The sequence below is a fragment of the Ranitomeya variabilis genome, chromosome 1 (assembly GCF_051348905.1).
Source record: "Ranitomeya variabilis isolate aRanVar5 chromosome 1, aRanVar5.hap1, whole genome shotgun sequence".
Lineage (NCBI taxonomy): Eukaryota > Metazoa > Chordata > Amphibia > Anura > Dendrobatidae > Ranitomeya > Ranitomeya variabilis.
Window position 1 is genome coordinate 892,071,522 of NC_135232.1, and position 13,818 is coordinate 892,085,339.

The 13,818-nt window shown below is 41.3% G+C and overlaps 1 protein-coding gene across 6 annotated transcripts in view; it reads left to right on the forward strand.

Moving 5' to 3' along the window:
* The window catches only part of SEC24D (SEC24 homolog D, COPII component), a 171,391-nt gene that overhangs the window by 88,473 nt on the left and 69,100 nt on the right, over positions 1–13,818 (forward strand). For all 6 annotated transcript variants that reach the window (XM_077278553.1, XM_077278579.1, XM_077278562.1 and 3 more), the window contains one exon: positions 7,588–7,704. In XM_077278553.1, the coding sequence (XP_077134668.1) occupies positions 7,588–7,704 (117 nt within the window). The remainder of the gene's footprint in view (positions 1–7,587; positions 7,705–13,818) is intronic.

Genomic DNA, 13,818 nt, shown 5'->3' on the forward strand with positions numbered 1-13,818 from the left:
TGTAGCAAATATTTTATATGTACCTGCCTGAAATCGGCTGGGCAATGAATTCGGGAAGCTGGAAAGCCCCGAAGGCAAATGTTAGGATTTCTTTCAGCTTTGTATTAGTATGCTTTGGGGTAGTGTGGTGCCACCTGCAGGTCATTTTTCCTTACTGCAGTTTTATGAAAATTAATGTTTAAAATGTATTTTTTATAACCTCGTGGAAGTGTGGTTTATTTGGCTATTTTTTGCTTAAGGAGGCAAGTTTACCTTTCATATGGTGTATCATTTGTGTATGTGGGTGCAGTAGGAACGGAGATGCAAAGTAATCACGGAAAAAGAGTGTTTTGAAATAATATAGAGGGATACTTTATAACACCAGCTTGAAAAATGATTTTAAAATCCAAAATGTTGGCCTACTGAAATGTATGTTCAGTAAATTCACTCAATACTTGGTCGGGGCTCCTTTTGCATCAATTACTGCATCAGTGCGGTGTGGCATGGAGGCAATCAGCCTGTGGCACTGCTGAGGTGTTATGGAAGCCCAGGTTGCTTTGATAGCAGCCTTCATCTCGTCTGCATTGTTGGGTTGGGTTGTTGAGATACTGATTTGGCTTTTATCCTAAGTCATATTGCACAACTTGTTAAAGGGTTGATTGTGACTTGTAGGATCGCTACTTCCAACAGGTGGCGCTATAGAGTTTAAGTCCTCTTTTTCTCAGAAGAGGCAATTTGCATACATTGTTGGGTCTGGTGTCTCATCTTCCTCTTGATAATACTCCATAGATTCTCTATAGGATTAAACTCAGGCGAGTTTGCTGGCCAATCAAGAACCGTGATACTGTTGTTTTTAAACGAGGTATTGGTACTTTTGGCAGTGTGGAGAGGTGACACGTCCTGCTGGAGAATGACATTTCCATCTCCAAATAGCTTGTCTGCAGAGGGAGCATGAAGTGCTATAAAATTTCCTGGTAGACGGCAGCGCTGACTTTGGTCTTGATAAAACACAGTGGACCTACACCAGCAGATGACATGGCTCCCGAAACCATCACTGATTGTGGAAACTTCACACTAGACCTCAAGCAGCTTGAATTGTCTGCCTCTCCACTCTCTCTCAGACTCTGGGATCTTGATTTCCAAATGAAATGCAAAATTTACTGTCATCTGAAAACAACACCTTGGACCACAGAGCAACAGTCCAGTTCTTTTTCTCCTTGGCCTAGGTAACGTAAGAAGCTTCTGGCGTTGTCTATTGGTCATGAGTGGCTTGACCAAGTAATGCAACACTTGTAGCCCATGTCCTGGATACGTCTGTGTGTGGTGGCTCTTGAAGCAATGACTCCAGTAGCAGCCCACTCCTTGTGAGTCTCCCCAAAATTTTTGAATGGCTTTTTCTTAATCCTTTTAAGGCTGCGGTTATCCCGGTTGCTTGTACTCCTTTTTCTACCACACTTTTTCCTTCCACTCAACTTTTCATTAATATGCTTGGATACAGCACTCTGTGAACAGCCAACATCTTTAGCAATTATCTTTTGTGGCTTACCCTCCTTGTGGAGTGTGTCAATGACTGCCTTCTGGACATCTGTCAAGTCAGCAGTCTTCCCCATGATTGTGGATCCTACTGAAACAGACTAAGGGACCTTTTTAAACGCTTAGGAAGCCTTTGCTGGTGTTTGTGTTAATTATTCTAATTTACTGAGATAATGACTTTTGGGTTTTCATTGGCTGTAAGCCGTAATCATCAACATTACCAGAAATAAACACTTGAAATGGATCACTCTGTTTTTAATGACTCTATATAATATGTGAGTTTCACTTTTGTATTGAAGAACTGAAATAAATTAACTTTTTGATGATATTCTAATTTAGTGAGAAGCACCTGTGTATAATGAAATAAATTCTCACATTCCCTGAAAAAAAAGATACTTGGCAGTGAGATTGTCACTGTCCACTTTACAATTATGGGTACTTCATGCAATTTTACATTAGTTCTTTTGTTAAAAAAAAAAAAAAAAAAAAAAGATAAAAAAGCAGTAATATGAAACATGTAACACATCCTAAATATAAGTGCAAAATGTGCAGAGTTCATTTGCTTCGTTATGCCTATGGTTTCATGCATTTATCTACATAGTCATCAGAACTAAAGAGACCAATAATCCTACAATATAGATGCCAGTAAGCTTCCAGTCTCTGAGATGACAGATGCCCCCATTAGGTGCAGGGGCGATTACATGGGAAACTGCTCTTGTTCCCACTCCTATAGAGTTAAAATAGCCCCCATAACTGTTACAGTAAGAGAGCAAATCCTCTGTCTCCTCTGTGAACGGGGGTGATAACATGAGGAAAGGTTCCTGTACCCCCCTTCCCCGGCATCAGTGTTTCTTCATACTGTCACATCCCCTTCCCTCATACACATAGTCACAGTGGGGCAGGAAAGTCATAGTTTACATGCTGTTGCAGCACGAGTGCAGAGTTCTGTGCCCAAATATTGCACCTAGAATATTACGGTTTGGTATAACTTGAGAGCTAAGATTTGGACTCTAAGTCCTTGTAGTCTGCCTGTATCATATATTCAAGGGCAAGGCACATAATTTTACATATGTCCTTGGCAGGGATAATCCTAACTGTGTCTACTGTATGGTGTATTCTTAGCCACATGTTTTCCATTTTTCAGCCCAGTGAAGTCAGTCATGTTGATCAGCAGTCCTGTGTTCTGCTCTCTAACCTGTAGTTGGGGTCAGCAGCTTGATGAGTCATTACGTTGCTCAAATGTTAGTATTGATTAAGCTCTAAATGATACTGTGCATTACCAAATGGTATAGTTATATTCTTACTCCACCATACTGCCATTTCCTCTCATTGTCATGAGCTAAAATTCAGAGAATGATGCATTAGATAAGTCAGGAGTGCAAATTACTAGATGTTGGTCTTTATTGTAAAATAGTCCCCAAGAACGTATCTGCCATTGGTAATTACTTCTAAACTATTCTGAATTCAATGCTCGGTTCTAGTACTAAGTATGTGAGCCAAGCCAATGCTAATGCCCAGTCTGAACACAAAACAAATACCGTAGATATTTGTACATTGTGATTTCTAATTTGCAGAAACAGGGTTGAAATTCCCCTAAACCCAGATAGCACTAATACAGGGGAAGGTTATTGCCTCTGTAATATAACACCAACGGAAAAACATGTCAGCTCCTTAATATAAACCTTTATACCTGAGTTGTAATCTTTATTTTTATGTGTGTATTATGTTATAATTTCCTAGTTATTTCTTCAGCCACTTTTGTGGCTTGTTATTAGACTTTTAAAATCCCAGTAGTGGAAATTGTATACTTAGGTGCATGTGTTTCCCATTACCCAAACATGCTGGAGACAGGAAAACCTGCCTGAGAATACTGCTCTAGTGCAGGTGCCTGAATGCAAGCAGATTAAGGCTACTTTCACACTAGCGTTGTTGGCTGTACGTCGCAATGCGTCGTTTAGGAGAAAAAACGCATCCTGCAAAGTTGCCCGCAGGATGCATTTTTTCCCCATAGACTAACATTAGCGACACATTGCGACTTATGGCCACACGTCGCGACGGTTGCGTCGTGTTTTGGCGGACCGTCGGCACAAAAAACAGTTACATGTAACTTTTTTTGCGCGTCGTGTCCGCCATTTTCGACCGCGCATGCGCGGCCGAAACTCCGCCCCCTCCTCCCCGGACCTTACAATGGGGCAGCGGAAGTGTCATAAGACTGCTTCCGCTGCCCACGTCAGGCATTATTTTCACAACGCGCGTCGGCACGTCGGGCCGACGCATAGCGACGGCCCCGTGCCGACGCTAGTGTGAAAGCAGCCTAAAGGGAATCTGTCAGCAGGTTTGTCCTACCTCATCTGAGAGTAGCTTGATGTAGGCAATGAGACCCTGAATCTAACGATGCATCACTTAATTTATTGAATGCAGCCTTTCTGATACAGCAGAGGTGAGAAAGCTAACCCTGCCCCCACACACACCCCCTGAGCTTTCTATGGAGATAGCTATAGAAAGTGATCTGCTTATCACAGAAGGGGCGGAGTCAGACTTGGAAGCTTATGCCAGGTAGTCACAACAATTCTAATCACCAGCTGATTGAAGCCTCGGTCTAAGTGAACAACAGCACACAGCCGGACATGTGAAGCCATCATTGAATTCTGTGTTTTAACCCCTACCTCATGCTGTCCTCAGATTACATAGCAAAAACCTGCTGACAGATTCCCTTTAAAGTGCACTAAACCTAAAATTCTAATGTGCTTACACTAAAATGGTATTAATGACGAATGCAAAATGTAATAGTTTCCATATGGCAGTAGCTAAAACCTCATTACTGCACCAGAATCTGCTCTATACTGTAAAGTAATCTCCCCATGCTTAAATCTATAAATGTGTTTGAAGAGTAATACATGACTGGATTTTACTCCTGAAAATGTCACATACTTATTGTGAAGCATGGTCATTATGGAAGAAAATGTATTTAAGGTCGTTTACGGAGGACCTTTCACTGGATTTTTTTATATTAAATGTAGCCTCTAGTTTTTGCTTCTCCCCCGATTCTTTTTCTTCTGTGCCCCTCCTTTGTAAAGTTATGCCTCCCGGTGATAACGTTGCACATTTTCCCTTCACCCACTGGGCTGGTATGACACAAGTTGTGTGTCTGCTTGGCTGTGATCTACTTGGACAAGGATCAGAGGAGAAAAAGCAGCAATCCAGACATGGCCACTGCCACCGTTATTCCATGTGAAGTGGAGCTTTGGCCACTGGGCTGTGCAGCGGTGCTGTGCCCCTATTGCATGGAAGTTTGGCACAGTTTCCCTGCGCAGTGGGTAGCTGGAAACACTAAAGGAGACAATGGAGCACAGCGCTTTATTTTAAGGACTGATGACGGTTCTAGAGGCCGGACCCTAATGTGATGACGTTTAGTAACAATTTGCCATCACTTTATTAGATGGGGTTGTCTAGGCAATAACATTGTCTGGTATCCAGGAAAGATGTACATGGACAGAGACCGCAGATTGTTTGATGCAATGGTGCAATTATTTTTTAGCAATATTATAACTTTTTTTTTTCTCTTTTTATATATTTTCCATTATTTCCTGACATGAGTGATTTTTATTACAATCAAACTTTTCATTTATCAACAGGATAAATGATGGGTACAGTTGAGCAACAGGATTCACAGGCCCCTGACCATGTTGGTAGTTCATGGCTGCCAGTTACGAGCCCTGGGAAACTCATCCTACATGACGGCATCCCCGCCGCCTTTCTTAGGGTCTTGTGACTATTTTTGCTCAAATACTGTGATAAGTGTTGTGATTTCTGGGATCAGTGAATGCTGGCTGCCATCCATCTCGCTGACACTGTACTCACTGCGTGTCGGCTGACACTGACAAACACTGTTCTTGGCCATCAGTCCGTCCCATAAACAAGGAATGGGCTGCTGCTCCATTCAAGGGTGGGACATTCCCTTTAATATTTGCGTTGATTTCACAATCAGTCTTATTTGATGTCTTATGTAATCGGATCACCATTTATAGTACACAGTGGAGAGGCCACATGACCAGGAAAAAGTGTTATGTGATGAGCACACTTAATTTAAGACAAACATTTTTCAGCTCCGGTCACAACCGTGCATCAGACAGAGGCGGAAGGGAGCAAAAAATCAGATTCCCCTTCCCCTGGTTCTTTCCATTATGTGACGGGTGCCTGTTTCCCTATTCCCTACCTGACTTTCTGACCAACGTCTTCATCTTCAGGTGTTTATCTGAGTGGTAGACCTAACACTAGTATGCGGTTACGGTAGGAATGTCATATGTTTGCATTCTTCATTCATTAGTATAGCCCACATGCCATCATTCATTATAAAGAAGCCTGGGCCACAAGCACTCAGTGTGGGACCCAATGATACCTGTATGTATTCTCAAAAAAATATTTTAAAATGTTTGTCCAGCTTTATCAAGAAGGAATTGGTCGGCAAGTTTTCAGCCTCAGTGTGTCAACAAGAATATTTTGAATATCAGACAAATGAGATCCTGAAGATGGTGAAGACGAACAAGAACCCAACGTTTCTTAGAAAGTTACTCAGTTATGATTGGACAGACAATACCAATGAGATTAAATGTTCTTACATAGTAAAACATAACAAAGTTCAATAGGAGCATGTTTATGAATGCTACATCTGTCGACAAGCTATAATGATTGTGAAGCTGCAGCAGTAGTGTAGTAGGTAACATGGATGTGAAGACGACTCACCCTGTTCTGTTAGATTCCTTATACACTGTGTTTTGCAGTGTGCAACTGATGAAAACCTTGGGCTTTTGTATTTTGCAAATACCCATTGGTTCCCCTAGTAGTGACTTCCATGCCACTAATGAGACTTTGACCCATTCTCACCCACTATGGCAATTGTACATAGGAGAGGTGACCACACATGAGGATGAGCCTCTTAACTGAAGTCTATGGGAGTTACAGTGACGGCCAAACTCACCAAGACTTCAAAAGAGAGATCTACATGCAAGTGGGGGTCCCAAGGTGAGCAGTGTATATACTATCTATTTAGGGTGGGTGAGTGGTAAAGGCCCTATTGAAGTCCCCACCACCGCCTGGGTTATATGTTCCCCCATGGTCTTATAGTCTATTCTGTCTAGATTTTATTGTTTCAGTATGGATCCATTTCTTCTAGCAGATGATTCAAAGTAATGGTCACTCTCATAGGTCTCTACATCTAGTGACAATACATTTTTTAATATCCCGTTTGATGTTACCAACATAAAGAAGTCACAATATTCCACAGTAAAATACATGGTACAGCTATTCTAAAGGTCTCCATCTGAAAGGGGTTTTCCTTTACGCTGACAACCACTTCCCAATCACCATATTGCCCCATGTAAAATAGTATCCTCTACTCATTTCTGGTGTCGACACCGTTCCAGTAACATCGGCGCCGGGTTTCACTGGGCTTGCTTGATGTTATGTCATGTGAGCCCTGCAGCTAATCAGTAGCCACTAATTAGCTCCTTCACTCTCACTTCCTTCACACGCAACTGATACCCGGAAGGGAGAGCTGCTGCTACTTTCTGGCTTCCTACAACGTTATCCATTGGGGCTCACAGGCTAGATTCCCTATCGGTATGTCTTTGGAGTGTGGGAGGAAGCCAGAGAACCCGGAAGAAATCCACGCAAACACGGGGAGAACAAATGTCAGTTATATCTGAAGCAAGTGAGAGTGAAGTGGTTGCTGATTGCCTGCAGGGCTCATGTGACATAACAACGTCACGGGGGACCAAGCACCAACGTCAATGGAACGCTGTCGGCACCAGATGTGAGTATAGACTGTTATTATTTTACATGGGGGACTATGGTGATTGAGAAGCGTTTGTCCGACAAGTGGATAACCCTTTTAAGCAGTGCCCAACAAGTCTTACATGAGAGCTGTCATACAGGAGAAGTAAAAATGACATTTATGGATGGTAGCATGTTAATCTGTATGATGCTATAGGCTACACGTATTGAGTATCCTTTTATATATATATAGACCTACTTAGTATTTACCATTATAAATGCTCCCATTTTCTTAACTCCCAGGCTGCAGAATGTGCAGGGAAACTCTTCATCTTCCATTCATCTCTTCCAACTGCAGAAGCCCCAGGAAAACTAAAGAACAGAGATGATAGAAGAGTGATTAACACAGACAAGGAAAAGGTACTAAAAGTCTAGTAGATGACTTGAAAGCTAGTATGGATACAGGCCTGTAGCAGTGTGTAGTGCTTGTATTCACTATGTTACATTCTATACCGTCAGTACATATGTTTATTTATACTGAGAGTTAATCAGGGCATTGGACATAAAGACATAGGCTCCGATTCATCATTGTCTTTGCGCCTTTTGATTGCACCCAATTTATTATTCTATTTGCGATATTTTTTTTAAAGGGAACCTGTCGGCAGGATTGTACACAGAAACCCTACAGACAGTGTCAGGTCAGCGCCGTTATACTGATTACAATGATATCAGGGTGATGAAATCCGTGTTGTGGTTGTTGTTTAATCTTTATTTTCAGTTTTGAGTTAATGATATGCTCGTGCTCCGGGGTGGGACTGGGGGGGGGGGGGTCTTCATGTTGTGCCCTGATTAGGTATTCATACTAAAGACTACTGACAGGTCACTGATCCCTCACTGACCTGCCCTCTAGTTTACATAATGAATATTATATATACATACTAAAATAAAAATAAAAAAACCTTCTGCAGGCAGGCGCCAGCCGTGGCACCTGTGCTGCAGCTTAGTCGCATGTTTAATGTGCATATAATTATTATGGTTCAGGTTATCCTGATATTTAAAAAAAAAAAAGTGAAAATGGCGCCCACCGAGCCTGCGGAATAGCAGCTATTGGTGTATATAGAGGTGATCCGATAGCTGCTATTGTGCTTTCGCTGGCGGCACCATCTTGGTAGAGAAGAAAAAAAAATAGCTCCTCCAAGATGGCGCCCGTGAGCCTGCGCAGTAGAGGCTATCGGATCACCTTTATATACACCAATAGCTGCTACTACCCAGGCGCCATTTCCAAATGGATTTTTTTTAAATATCAGGATAACCTTCAGTATGAATAGCTAATCAGAGCACCACATGAAGACCCCCCACAGGCCGCCTCACAGCATAAGCATATCATTAACTCACAACTGAAAATAAAGATTAAACAACCACAAGACGGATTTAATCAACCAATGTATCATTTTCATCAGTATAACGGCGTCGACCTGTCAGTGTCTGTAGATTACTGTGTACAATCCTGCTGACACGTTCACTTTAAGTCTATTTTATATGTGTTTGTCTGTTTTTTTTCTCACAGTTCTTGCAATTCCAGATGATTTTCCCTGATTAATCAATTGTGACTTATTAAAAAGTCACAGAATTTGCGCTACTTAACTCCAGTTATTCCCCACCCCCAACAAACAGTAACAAAAACAGTAGAAGACAGAATAAAAAGGCAATTTTTTTTTACTTTGTGCGTCATTTTGAAGAATTTGGCACCAAAAACAGCAACTAAAACAGCAAGACAAAGTGACTTAAAAATACACAAATGTAAAAAATATAGAAATGATTAATCAGGGCCGTGTTTGGACCTTCCATTTGGACTTTCATTACTTCTAACAGCAGAAGGACGAACCCAAGTTGGTGGTATTGTCGAAAGTCCAACAATTATGGCAAAACTTACAGTGGCAGTCCTGAAGGGGTAAGGGTATGTTCCCACTGGGCGTTTTTCCTGTGTTTTTTTTATTTTCTGCAGCAAAACCTGATTTCTTGGCAGGAAAGAAGCTGTGGCAAAAACACATGTTTTGGTTTATTTTGTTTTGCAGTTTTGTTGCGATTTTGGTGCTTTTTTTTCATGCATTTTGGGGGTTGACTTATGTCTCTTTGTGCATGCTAATAAAGTTGCCCCCAGAGGAAAAAAAACTACTTCCTGTAGAACCATACCTCTAGATCCTTTGAAAAGCTGGCAATTCAGCTGCCACGTACAATAAAATCACAGCGTGACAAGTTAGAATAGAACAGATATATACACATAGAATAGATAGATACTGTATGCAGTACAGACCAAAAGTTTGGACACACCTTCTCATTTAAAGATTTTTCTGTATTTTCATGACTATTAAAATTGTACATTCACACTGAAGGCATCAAAACTATGAATTAACACATGTGGAATTATATACTTAACAAAAAAGTGTGAAACAACTGAAAATATGTCTTATATTCTAGGTTCTTCAAAGTAGCCACCTTTTGCTTTGATGACTGCTTTGCACACTCTTGGCATTCTCTTGATAAGCTTCAAGAGGTAGTCACCGGGAATGGTCTTCCAACAATCTTGAAGGAGTTCCCAGAGATGCTTAGCACTTGTTGGGCCTTTTGCCTTCACTCTGCGGTTCAGCTCACCCCAAACCATCTTGATTGGGTTCAGGTCTGGTGACTGTGGAGGCCAGGTCATCTGGCGTAGCACCCCATCACTCTCATTCTTGGTCAAATAGCCCTTTCACAGCCTGGAGGTGTGTTTGGGGTCATTGTCCTGTTGAAAAATAAATGATGGTCCAACTAAACGCAAACCGGATGGAATAGCATGCCGATGCAAGATGCTGTGGTAGCCATGCTGGTTCAGTATGCCTTCAATTTTGAATAAATCCCCAACAGGGTCACCAGCAAAGCACCATCAAACCTCCTCCTCCATGCTTCACTGTGGGAACCAGGCGTGTAGAGTCCACCTGTTCACCTTTTCTGCATCGCACAAAGACACGGTGGTTGGAACCAAAGGACTCATCAGACCAAAGCACAGATTTCCACTGGTCTAATGTCCATTCCTTGTTTTCTTTAGCCCAAACAAGTGTCTTCTGCTTGATGCCTGTCCTTAGCAGTGGTTTCCTAGCAGCTATTTTACCATGAAGGCCTGCTGCACAAAGTCTCCACTTAACAGATGTTGTAGAGATGTGTCTGCTGCTAGAACTCTGTATGGCATTGATCTGGTCTCTAATCTGAGCTGCTGTGAACCTGCGATTTGAGGCTGGTGACCCGGATAAACTTATCCTCAGAAGCAGAGGTGACTCTTGGTCTTCCTTTCCTGGGGCGTTCCTCATGTGAGCCAGTTTCTTTGTAGCGCTTGACGGTTTTTGTCACTGCACTTGGGAACACTGTCAAAGTTTGAAACCACTGTCAAAGTTTGCCCAGTTTTTCAGACTGACTGACCTTCATTTCTTAAAGTAATGATAGCCACTCGTTTTTCTTTACTTAGCTGCTTTTTTCTTGCCATAATACAAATTCTAACAGTCTGTTCAGTAGGACTATCAGCTGTGTATCCACCAGACATCTGCACAACACAACTGATGGTCCCAACCCCATTTTTATAAGGCAAGAAATCCCACTTATTAAACCTGACAGGGCACACCTGTGAAGTGAAAACCATTCCCGGTGACTACCTCTTGAAGCTCATCAAGAGAATGCCAAGAGTGTGCAAAGCAGTCATCAAAGCAAAAGGTGGCTACTTTGAAGAACCTAGAATATAAGACATAATTTCAGTTGTTTCACACTTTTTTTGTTAAGTATATAATTCCACATGTGTTAATTCATAGTTTTGATTCCTTCAGTGTGAATGTACAATTTTCATAGTCATGAAAATACAGAAAAATCTTTAAATGAGACGGTGTGTCCAAACTTTTGGTCTGTACTGTATAGATGTCAGTGACACACACACACACATATATATATATATATATATATATATATATATATATATATATATATATATATATATATATATATAATCTCTATTACATATATAGTTAGAAGGAAAGCCGGCAATTCAGCCACGTACAGTGAAATCACAGCAGGAGCCGACATAGCATAGATAGTTATACAGATGTCAGGGACACATACAATTAGTACAGTGTGTGTGCGCAGCAAACTGAACATGTATTTAATTATCAGATTATTTTTCTGGAAAAAATGGTGTGGGCTCCCGCTTAATTTTCTTAACCAGCAATGAGGAAGCCGTCGGCTGGGGGCAGATGTTTATAGCCTGGGAAGGGGGTAATACCAATGGAGCTTCCCAGGCTATTAATATCACTCACAGCCGTATACGTAGCCTTTACTGGCTATTAAAATGGGAAACCCCCCCAAAATAATGACGTAGGGTCCCCCTATAATTAATAACCAGCAAAGGTTATGCAGACAGCTGTAGGCTGATATTAGTAGCGTAGGAAGAGGTCAAGAATATTGCCCACACACACACCCTAAAAACATCAGCTCTCAGAAAAGACGCATCTCTAAGATGTGCCAGTTCTGGCACTTAGCCTCGCTCTTTCCACTTGCCCTGTAGCAGTGGCAAATGGGGTGATAGTTGGAGTTGTTGATGTCACCTTTGTATTGTCAGAGGTTAGTAATCGAGAGGCATCTATAAGATGCACCCATTACTAACCCCATAGTCCTATTGTATAAAAACGCACAAACCAAGAATAAAGTCCTTTAATTGAGAGAATGACACACTCATTTAATAAATCTTAATCTTAATTAAACCATACTTATGACCACGTTCATTCCACAAACACCATTTTGTCCTTCAAGAGATTTAAAGTAAAAAACAACAATATTCCTCACCTCTCCGTCATTCTGTCCTACGCCGTAATCCATGTCTGGGGATTAACAGTTTTCAACCTGGATGGTGCAAAGATGCGACCGTCCAGGCTGAGAACCACTGGTGAATGCAAGCGCAGCATCAGTGACTAGCAGTGATGTCACTGAGGCTGCATTCCCATCCGGACTCAACTGTGGTGACCTCGGTGAAAAAGTTGCACGATGCAATGCGAGGCAAGTGCACGGAGGCGAGTTCACCGCAGTTCAAATTCACCGCAGTGAACTGCGGTGAACTCACCTCTGCACTGTGCGACTTTCTCACAGTGCTAGCGGGGATCTCACTGAGGTAACCGTAGTTCAGCCCTGCTGGGAACGCAGCCTCAATAACCTGCAGTAACCTCGATGACGTCACCGCCGGTTACTGAGGCTGCGCTCGCAGCTGCTGATTCATCAGTGGTTTTCAACCTGGATGGTTGCATCTTGGCACCGTCCAGATTGTAAACTGTTAATCCTCTAAACATGGATTACGGCATGGTACAGAACGACTGACAGATGAAAAACTGTTAAATAAATAACCAGAGGAGTATATACTCTTTAAAATTATTTTATGAAATTAGATAAATTAACCCTTTAGTGACAGAGCCAATTTGGTACTTAATGACCGAGCCAATTTTTACAATTCTGACCACTGTCACTTTAAGGTTATAACTCTGGAATGCTTTATCGGATCCCTCTGATTCTGAGATTGTTTTTTCGTGACATATTGTACTTCAAGATAGTGGTAACATTTCTTCGATATTACTTGCGATTATTTATGAAAAAAATGGAAATATGGTGAAAATTTTTAAAATTTTGCAATTTTCAAACTTTGTATTTTTATGCCCTTAAATCAGAGAGATATGTCACGAAAAATAGTTAATAAATAACTTTTCCCACATGTCTACTTTACATCAGCACAATTTTGGAAACAAAATTTTTTTTTCTTAGGGAGTTATAAGGGTTAAAATTGACCAGCAATTTCTCATTTTTACAACACCATCTTTTTTTTAGGGACCACATCACCTTTGAAGTCATTTTAAGGGGTCTATATGATAGAAAATAACCAAGTGTGACACCATTCTAAAAACTGCACCCCTCAAGCTGCTCAAAACCACATTCAAGAAGTTTATTAACCCTTTATGTGCTTCACAGGAACTGAAACAATGTGGAAGAAAAAAATGAACGTTTAACTTTTTTTTGCAAACATTTTACTTCAGAACCATTTTTTTTTATTTTCACAAGTGTAAAAACAGAAATTTAACCACAAATGTTGTTGTGCAATTTCTCCTGAGTACGCCGATACCCCATATGTGGAGGTAAACCACTGTTTGGGCGCACCGCAGAGCTTGGAAGTGAAGGAGCACCGTTTGACTTTTTCAATGCAGAATTGGCTGGAATTGAGATCGGACGCCATGTCGCGTTTGGAGAGCCCCTGATGTGCCTAAACAGTGGAAACCCCCCACAAGTGACACCATTTTGGAAACTAGACCCCTTAAGGAACTTATCTAGATGTGTGGTGAGCACTTTGAACCCCCAAGTGCTTCACAGAAGTTTATAACGTAGAGCCGTGAAAATAAAAAATCGCATTTGTTTACACAAAAATTATCTTTTCGCCCACAAATTCTTATTTTCACAAGGGTAACAGGAGAAATTAGACCA